General features: G+C 38.7%; 1 protein-coding gene across 1 annotated transcript; it reads right to left on the bottom strand.

Moving 5' to 3' along the window:
* Positions 1-948, bottom strand: LOC308693754 (olfactory receptor 52K1-like; the record flags this gene model as incomplete). Its single annotated transcript, XM_081370851.1, has 1 exon — positions 1-948. One exon carries the CDS (start codon positions 946-948, stop codon positions 1-3), a length of 948 nt encoding a protein of 315 aa, XP_081226977.1.
* Positions 949-10,662: the final 9,714 nt, after the last annotated feature.

Raw genomic sequence — 10,662 nt, 5'->3', positions numbered from 1 at the left:
TCATATGCTCACTTTCATATCTCTAATTTTTTTCTTTAATGCATCTTTGATTTCCTTGGTTCTGAAGCAGTATATCATGGGATTGACAACAGGTGGGAGCAGACTGTACCACATTATTAACATAACCCGGATGCCAGGTGAGATTCTCCCATTTGTCACATCATGCACATAAACAACACATCTGGGCACATAGTATAGACAAATAATAATAAGCTGAGGAGTGCAAGTTGAGAATGTTTTATATCGGGCCTGAATGTCTGAGATTTTGAAAACAGAAGTGATAATGGCAATAAAAGAAAATATAATGAAAATTAAAGGGCCCAAAAGAACAAACATAGCACATGAAAATGAAACAAAAATTTTCTGCTTTACATCTCCACAAGACAGATTAATAATTGAATTATGGTCACAGTAATTTTGGGTTATTACGTTAGAAGAGCAGTAGGGCTCATTGAAGGCATTAAAAACAATGACTGACATCCATGATATACAGATTGCCCAAATCACAGCACATGCCATAAAAATTGTTTTGTTTGTAATAAGGACACAGTATCTCAGTGGGTTACACACTGCAACAAACCGATCAATGGCCATTAATAGCATTAGGAAAGAGTTAATAGTCCCTAAGTAGTGAACAAAAAACATCTGCACTAAGCAACTATAAAATGATATCTCACTGCTATTAAAAAAGTATTTTGCAATGGCTTTAGGCAGCGTGACAGTTCCAAAAGCAAGATCACACACAGCAAGATTACAGAAGATTAAATAGGTGGGTTTCTGAAGGCTTCTCTCATAAGAAATAAAAGAAATAATAAAGATATTTCCTCCTGCCAGTGTCAAGTAGACAAAGAACAAAAGGGCTCCCACAGCTCCATAATACTGTTCATGGAGTCCTGGAAATCCCAGCAGGTAGAATTCAGAAAAGACAGTGACATTGGTGTAGATCATGACTCTATACGGCTTCACAATTACCTCAAACAGCAAAAATGTAAAAAAGCATTGACTTTTACTAGCATTTGACTGTCAAGGCAAAATAAAGCAACATACAAACATTTTTAACAATTACTGACTTTATAAAGTACAGATTATATTGATAAGCTATAGTTCACATACAGTACATACCTCTGTCGAAACTATTTAGATGTGAATAGCACAATCTATTACATTTACATTAATTTGACTTTGACCACCAAACTGGAGAACTGAATCACCAATTGTATTAATGCACAAACAAAAAAATAATCTGTCATGTGCATATGCCATAGGTATGACATTAATAAAAATGAATGTCTCTCTGTGCATCCATCTGACAACGACAAAGACTGTTTATCATCACTCTCCAAAACCAAAGACACCTCCCCACAGGGTGACGTGTTGTTTGTTGTTTATCCCGTCTCATTGCCGCATGGTTTTCTTTTTTTTCAGTTTGATTTCTTTGACAACACTAACATGCTTGAGTCTTGCTGTAGTTTAAAATTAACCCTCATAATACCTTAAATGGCATGCTATATTGAGTGACCACAATTGCTGACAGTCTACAGTAAGAGCTATAAAGTAGCATAGCTGATACAAATTTCTTGTAAAATGTTTGAGTTGAGACTAGACCAAAACAGTTTAAAATTAAATCACTTTAAATTTAACAACTCAATTTGAATTATTAGTCTTAGGCTACTGAGTGCATAAGTTATTCATTGACATGATTATATGCTTCTCCATTCTCAAAAAAGTATGTAACTTCCCACTATCACAATACTCATTTTCAGTCAGACTATTCAGGTCCATCAAAAAAAAAAAAAAAAAAAAAAAAAAATTACCTGAATGTTCAATGAAATCCTCCAATCCCCATTAAGAAATGAGCCAAACATCACCAGGAAATAAATAAAAATAAAAATAAAAGCAACTACAATGTACATGCACTATTTTACTCTTTCACTTTTATAATCAGCATGCGTTATCTAATATATTTTGACTAAGTGAATATTGTTTGTTCCACAGCTTGCCATATTTTAATCATGTTCATACCTTTTAACTGAGTAAATTTAATTGTCTCAGTGAACAGATTTTTGCTAAGCAATTTTAATAAATGCATTTACAAATATGATCTACCTGCATGTATGATTATTTAATGAAGTCAAATAGATGCAAATAGTTAATAATAAACTATGCCATGAATGTTTACCTCTTTCTTCCCTGTTTCAGCTATGTATTACTCACAATATGCATTTTTATTAGTTAATTTCATTTTTTTGTGTAATTCAAATGGGTGTTTAAACATTTATTAATCTTAGTTAATGTTCATTAATACAATAAAATGTTGTATTTGTTAACATTAGTTAATGCAGTTTGAACCAACATGAATAATCAATGAACAGCTGGATTTTTATTAACAAACATTAACAAAGATTAATAAACAATATATAATGTATTACTCATTGTTAGTTCATGTTAATTAACAAGACCTACTGGAATCTGTTTTATGCTTAGCAATAAGACGATTTTGACAACAGTTTGAACAGCTCAAGCGATAAAGCACATTAGAGCAACTGTAAAGGAATACCAATTTGTTTCTTTTGAAATAGATCTCTTACACCTATTTTACCTCTTCTGTTCTCAAACAATAAATAAGGGGGTTGATCATGGGTGGGAGTAGGGATGTCACGATACAAAGATTCCAGTAGTCAGTACTGATACCATTAAAATTTTACAGTTCTCTGTACCAATTTCAGTACCACAGCAAAATATTATTTTATTTTTATAATAAATAACTATTTTTCTATTTTATTTAACTATTTGAAAAAAATATTACAACATAATAATATACACATAATTTGTGTATTATTTATTTCTTTTATACATGTATCAGACATAAGAGAGAAACAGGCATAGAAGAATAAGGACCACATGAGAGGTGGTCTTCATTCCAGATTTCTCTGTTCCCCATTTCTCTATCCGCTCACCCCATCATGCCAACTGTAAATGGTTTCTCTGGGTTTCTCCTCCCTCACCCCCTCATGCCTTTATGTTTCTCCTTCCTCTCACCCTGTCATGCCTGTATGTTTCTCCTTCCTCTTACCCCGTCATGCCTCTATGTTTCTCTGAGGTGGCACAGTAAGGATTGAGCTTATATACACCACTGAGCAACTTTCAACTTCCTTGTTAGGAAGAAAAACAAGTTGCTTATGTTTAAAATGGAATTTATACCTCATGCTTACACATAGTACAATCCAATTTCCACATTAAGAAACTATCCCTCAGTGTATACATAGTGGTACATTTGCATCATTTGAAACATTCCTTTCCTTGTAAAGAACATGCCAACTGTACACAGTTGACGTATCATCATTAGTGGAACATCTCTGCTCAGTGAACGTTGCATTGTACACGTGCCTCTAAGCAAAATATATAACTTATCCCATATCTCTCATCAGCACACATGTACAAACATACTCTGACTCATAAAATATATTTTGAAATTATTATGTAAACGAATAAAGAAAAATAATACAAAAAAATAACAGTTATTGGTGGTCACAGCTATCAAACTCCAAAAAATATTCAAAACACACCATAAAGCAACCACTAAAGCCATTTATCAAGCTCCAAAAAGAACACTGGTTACTGATGTAACCATGGTTCTATGAATGGTGCAAGACCGTCAGAGATGATCAATGATGGAGTCATGTCTCACGCATCACATCGAGAATTTCGTATCAATTCAGTCACATGTGACTTTAACCAAGGTTGGTTTGTAGGTTCTTTTCTTTAGAAAAGCCACCACTAACCTATTTGCTACAATTGGCACCTGCTCCATATGATCCCGATAAGCTGACAGGGCACTTTAACACTAACAAATACTTTAAGTGTGGCTGGAGAATGTACAGCATCCAACAAGTACTGCAGGAAGTCTAACACCTCACTAATAGGGCAATCAACTTGGATGAGAGCACGATCTGTGAGACGTGTTGAAGGCAGCACTCATAACCGTATTCCTTACTCCTGTTGAACACTGAGAGAGCACCCTCTCAACCCCAGGGGCCGGATGCACAGCGCTGCCTGTCCGGAAAGGGATGCTACAGTGCCCCATCCATCTGTGACAGCTGATCCTTCCACGGTGGCAGGGGGTGAGGCAGACCAGTTGTTAGAGTTGATAAGAGGCAGTTACTCAACTCGATAATTATCCAAAACATAAGGATCTGAATTGGCCTTTCTACAAAGTGGATTCACAACTGCATGTTTCAGGATTGATGGAACAGTGCCTTGAGATAGGTTACTATTTATAATTGTCAAAACAAAAGGTTCAACTACACCCAGCACTTCCATAAGGAGACGAGGAGGCACTACATCCAAGAGAAAAGGAGCAAGAAGAAAACTTCATTTTATGGAAAAGCTCCACAAGAAAAGAAGAAGAAAAATGCTAAAATTCAGTTAAGTAGACTGAACATGGGTCATTAACAGATGAGTTAATATAAAATTTGAGGATAAAAGATCAAATGGTATTCATTTTATCAACAAAAAAACTTCACAAAGTTATCACAGATTGTAGATGTAGCATCAGGGAATGAAAGCATATTGGGATTTAGTACATTATGTATTGTACATTATGTATTGTAAACAGAATCAATGGGCTGTCAGCATGCTTTGCTATCAAGTTAGAAAAATATTTTTCACTAGCAGCCTTAACAGAGTGCTGGTAGCTCACCATGCAATCTCTCATGATTCCATAGGATACTTGGAGCTTATCTTTCTTCCACTTTCTTTTTAGCTTTCCTCCATTTCTGTCTGCAGACAAGAGCATCCTTGTTAAGCGAAGGTTGCATCTTTAATTTAGGTTTCTTAATTTTAAATAGAGCAACAGAGTCCAAAACATTGCCACACAGAGTGTTAAAATAATAAAGTCGATCATCAACAGACAGCTCTGAGAAAAAAGACACAATAGGGCAAGCATCCCTAACAAAAGCATCTTTGAACTGTTTAGATGTAGCAGATTTAACAGACCGGATTGGACGACAACAAGACTTGACATTAACCAATGTATTGAATACTTCAATACATTGAAGTATTGAGCACAGTGTTAAACAATAGTGGCTGATGATCTGATAGACAGAATTCATAAATCTCTATATTACTGACACAGAGACCTACTGAAATGACCAAATCAAGAGTATGGCCTTGTTTATGCATAGAATGAAATTAAAAGAGTCAATAATTTGCAGAAATTCATTAACCAAAGGATGAGAAGAACAACACACATGTTAAAATCACCAACAATTAATAGTTTGTCTTAAAAAGGTACCAGAGAAGATCAAATTATTATCTTATTATAATGGGGTGGTCGATAAATCAAGGCACAGAGAAGGGCATCCTCTGTACTTATCTTAAGCACTTGAACTTCAAAACTGCTAAAATTGTCCACTTAACTTTGGGTCCCGACTGCCCCGTATACCACGTTGCTGCCAAAGTCCTCCCCCACCCGCTGAGGGAGGCATCTGTGGTTACCACCTCCCTGCGTGCTGGAGGTGGCCCAATTGGCACTCCCCTTCGTAGAAATTTGTCCCTCCTCCAAAGTCTCAGAGAAGCAGCACAACTGCTCATGACCCAAACCAGCGTGTGTCGATTGTGAACCAATGAAAAACGTTTGGCTATCAACCTGTATTGGAACAGACAAAGATGCAACAGGCCTAGGTGAATGACGGATGAAGCCGCTGTGGTAAGGCCTGCCAGTCTTAGGAAGTTGATAAAGGGCAGCTTGCAATGGACCTGGAACTTTGCTAAGGTTGTCTGCAACACCTGCCTTCTGCCTTCCGTGAGGGTAGCTCAATGCCCTGGAATTCAACTGCATGCCCAGAAAGCACACTGACTGACATGGAGTTAGGCAGATTTTTCTGAAAATTCACCTTCAGACCCAATGTAGCGACATGAGATAACAGACAGTGTGTGTTGTCGACAGCTTGCTAAGGTGACCTGCTAAGGTTATTTATCACGTTTCAGACAAAGTCTTAGGTGGAGAGGACACTAAGGTGCTGATTGAGACTTTTATTAAATCATGTACTCTTGTCCTAGATTGTGTTGCCCCTCTTAAATTAAAGAAACATAAGGGAACCTCTCAACCTTGGCCTTTCAACCTCTCTTAGACAAGAGTGCAGAAAAGCTGAATGAAAGTGGAAGAGAGATAAGCTTCAGATTTCATTTGAGATGTTAAAAGTGTCTCTGACTAACTATCTAGAGGTAGTAAAGGAGGATTTTTTTTTTCGAAGCTAATTTCAGATAATGCAAATCGGCCAAAAGTAATTTTTGACATAATTGAATCTATTTTAATCTCCTCAAGGAATGTTATGAGAGATGCTACACAAGAGACTTGTGATGAGTTTTTATTATTTTTTACTCAAAAAAATTAGAAGATCAGAAGTGTAATTGTACCTTCACATTCCCGTTCATAAATTCCTGCCCTGTCTAACCTTTTCACTAACTTTGAACCAGTCTCATCAGCGCAATTGGCAGACATTGTCTGCCAACTGCAATGAATGGAGTACAATGAATGGAGGTAGCTTCAGACTGGATATTCTCCCTACTCATCTTTTTAAAGCTTCAGACTGGATATTTTCCCTACTCATCTTGATCACATGTTGTTCTAGTTTTATTAGAAGTGCTGCCTTCGATACGATTGACCATGAGATTTTTCTCAACCATCTGGAGTGTTGGGTTGGTGTCCAGGGTAAAGTCCTTCATTGATTTGCCTCGTATTTAAAAGACAGGACAGTTGCTGTAAATGTGGGAGACTTTTCTTCCACATTGGCCCCTTTAGTTTGTGGTGTTCCTCAGGGGTCGATTTTGGGACCGTTGCTCTTCTCTCTCTCTATATATTATATATTGTAGTATTGCATACCATTGTTACACCAATGATTTTCAGTTTTATTTTCCTGTGAGCTTAGATAAAACCTGTTAGCTGGACAAAGTACAGGAATGCTACAGTGACATTAAGCTTAGGCTTTCTAATAACCTTCTCTAATTAAATGAGAGTAAAACGTCTCAGGTTACGACTGTAACCTATGTTCCCTGAGAACAGGCAACTTGACACTACGTCATTGACGCTTTGGGGAACGCCTCAGGCGTGACAGGTGTCTGAAATCAAATATCAACTCACAACAATCATGTTTACCGGCGACAGCCCGTGAATCATCAGCTTGATTGATTAACGCGCGACCTGGATGTATAAAAGGGAGCCTTGCACACATGACAACATCCTATCGTCTGAAGGGACTGTTGCAGGCAGGCCCCAAGGCATGGCAAGGAGACGTAGTGTCTCGTTCCCTGTTCTCAGGGAACATAGGTTACAGTCGTAACCTGAGACGTTCCCTTTCGAAGGGAACTCGACACTACGTCATTGACGCTTTGGGGAACTAAATACCCACTCCGCCATGCTGAGGGGAGTGCATGCCAAAAGGCAGTGACAACTGTCAGAACCAGTAATTCAGAAAACATTGGGAACAGCGCATAACCCTTACCATAAATATGGATTTTAGAAAGTACACAAAACGAAAGTTTGCGTACTTAGCCTTTCCGAATCCAGAAAGGCCTAGTGAGGCCTATAACCTGGCGACCACAATATGTCGGAGCTCATACTCAGGAAGGCCTGTGAGGCTTGAAACCTGGCGACCACAGTAAGTGTTATGTGGATGAAGGTGGATGAACCCAAAAGCAGACTGAATGCTCACACAAGATTTATTGTAGACAAAAACAGAGAAAACAAAACCCACGAGGGGGCAAAACAAGACAAAAAGGCAAAAGCCTTGACTAAGACTTGACTAAGACTAAGATGACTAGACAGTAACTAACAACAAAACAACTCTAATTATACATTGAACAGGACTCCAGACAAAATACTCACAACGAGATATCATAAAGATTGACAACGTCAGACAGCATTTGACAACATTTGACAATGAACCGACAAAGGACAGAGAAACACAAGGGGGTTATAAAGGGAGGCTAATAATGAGGGCAACAGGTGATAATGGGGAAACAATAATGACTAAACAAGGATAACAAGGGGGCGGGGTTACATGACGAGACAACGCAAGCACATGGCCAAACAAATGGCCATGTGCTGCACAAGAAAACATGGGCCTGTCATTATTCTGCCGCCAGACAAGAGAAAAACCAACAACAAGATGGCAGAATCATGACAGTAAGTGGGAGCTCGTATTCAGGAAGGCCGGAGAGGCCTGTAACCTGACAGCCACACAATGTGGGGCTATCTTCAGAAAGGCCTAACGAGGCCTGTAACCACAGAATGTGGGAGATAGCTTGAAAGGGAGGCGTCTGTCATAAAACATTGTGACAACAAGACGCATCTAGAGTGGGACTCGAGGTGAAGAACCGGAGTCTGAGCCACGTAAAAAAGGGAACGAAGCGTACAGCGCCCTTACCATAAACATATGAATTTTTAGAAAGTACACGAAACGAAAGTGCGCGTACTTAGCCATTCCGAAACCAGGAAGGCCGGTGAGGCCTGTAACCTGGCGACCACAGTATGTGGGAGCTCATAACCAGGAAGGCCTGGCGAGACCTGTAACCTGGCGACCACCGTGTGTGGGAGCTCATATTCAGGAAGGCCTAGTAAGGCCTGTAACCTGATACCCCAGTATGTGGGAGCTCATAACCAGGAAGGCCTGGTGAGGCCTATAACCTGGCGACCACAGTATGTGGGAGCTCATATTCAACCACAGTATGTGGGAGCTCATACTCAGGAAGGCCTAGTGAGGCCTATGACCTGATAACCACAGTATGTGGGAGCTCATAATAAGGAAGGCCTGGAGAGGCCTGTAACCCGATAACCACTGTATATGGGAGCTCATACTCAGGAAGGCCTAGTGAGGCCTCTGACCTGATAAGCCACAGTATATGGGAGCTCATATTCAGGAAGGCCTGGTGAAGCCTATTACATGAACACCACATATGTTTTTTTTTTTTTTTTTTTTTATTCCTCAGAATTAAAAGCAGTCTTTTCTTTTTTTTTTTACACTGGATAAGTAAAACACGGTCTGGATGGTAGGCTGAATAAAAATATCTAACTTCTTAAAGTCAGATTGTAAGAACTGATTTTCCTGCTAAAACAAAACGCACCCTGCAATAACGCCATAAAATGCCCCCTGACAGCAGATAGCAAAGACAGAGCACAGAACCTTGTCCTGCCCAAACGTATCTCCTTGTCCCTTTGTTTGACTTCAACTCATCCCCCCTCTCCCTCCTCTTCTCCCTCCTCAAGTCACTGAAAGTTCATTAAGAATGTCTATTTAACACATATGGTGTTTCTTGTGAATATGTTGTTTTTCCTTTACATGTTTGATGTCATTTTAAAGGGCACAGTGCGATTGGTAAAATGGTCTTAATTTCATTGCAGTCATTGGTTTAATGAGAAAGATTGAGAACTTAGGATAATCTTGTATCTCTCTGGCTGATATCTCTTTACGATATCTCAAGAAACCAGGTGCTACCCCCCTGGGGTACATGGATTGGCCCAACCAACTCTAAACAACATTTGTATAACCCCCTTCTGTTCTGGTCTGGTATTTAAGGCGAGGGAATAGAACACACTTTGGGAATCTTTTACCAGGATCTTTCCCCCACAGTAATGTTTCAGTATTTTCCTGTTGGAAGGTCCTGACACATTACTGTGTGTCTCTGTCAGGAAAACATTACTTACTTTTAGAGTCATCTTTGAGTAAATGATGTCATGTATTTTTGAATTGGCTTTTAATAATTTACTTCTGTAATTGGCATGATACATTTTTACCTGACAAATAAATGTTAACCTTGATTTATTCTGCATTCTTCTGAAATCATTATTTCCAGTAGATTAATGTGTAGTCTGGTGTTTCCGCAAAACCTTGTCCAGAATAGATCAAACTGAAGGCACTTTGAATGGACCATGGGGCACATCTTAGGAGACCTTCTGATTTCTGACTATTCCCTGACTTAGCATGTTGTATGCTACAAATATTATATAAATTACACCTATGGGTCTGTAGTGTGCGACCGCATAGGGTAAAATATTTGTACTACACCCTCTGACTATTTCAGGACTGGCTGGTTTGTGATCGTGAGCGCGCAGTCGCGACGTGACGTCTCAAAGCGACACTAGGTCCGTAATGAACGAATAATTGAAAGTATGGGATAATCAGAATAATCAAAGATCTAAATTAATTCATAATCAATATTTATGAGTATTTTCTAATCAGAAATACGATCTAAATTTGGTTATCATTTGAAATTGGAGTCAGATTACGCATAGAGCTAAAGTAATACTAAAACGAAGTTCCAATAAATTAAGTGAACTTCACTGGATCGCTGAAAAGACATACACGCTTTAAACCTTCGCCAGGCCGTTGGATTCCGTCGTTGGGCCAATGGATGGTCCTTACAAGATAATATTCCATCATTTTAATTCCATAGAATTAAATGCAGCCATAATCAACAGACAATACTGTTTTGATATTTATCTATACGTTCTCGTAATCTACACACTGCCTCGGCAAACGCGAGATTCGAGCCGTTTAAAATATATTTGGCTTTCATCCCTCGAGAAGAAAGTCAACAGGTGCGAGGTTGAAACATCCGACAGTGCACGGATGCACGCGCGCCAAGATATTTCTCAATGAACAC

The sequence above is a fragment of the Scardinius erythrophthalmus genome (assembly GCF_964197995.2).
Source record: "Scardinius erythrophthalmus genome assembly, chromosome: 7".
Lineage (NCBI taxonomy): Eukaryota > Metazoa > Chordata > Actinopteri > Cypriniformes > Leuciscidae > Scardinius > Scardinius erythrophthalmus.
Note: the sequence above shows the minus strand (reverse complement) of the source record. Positions and strands in the feature narration are given on the sequence as shown.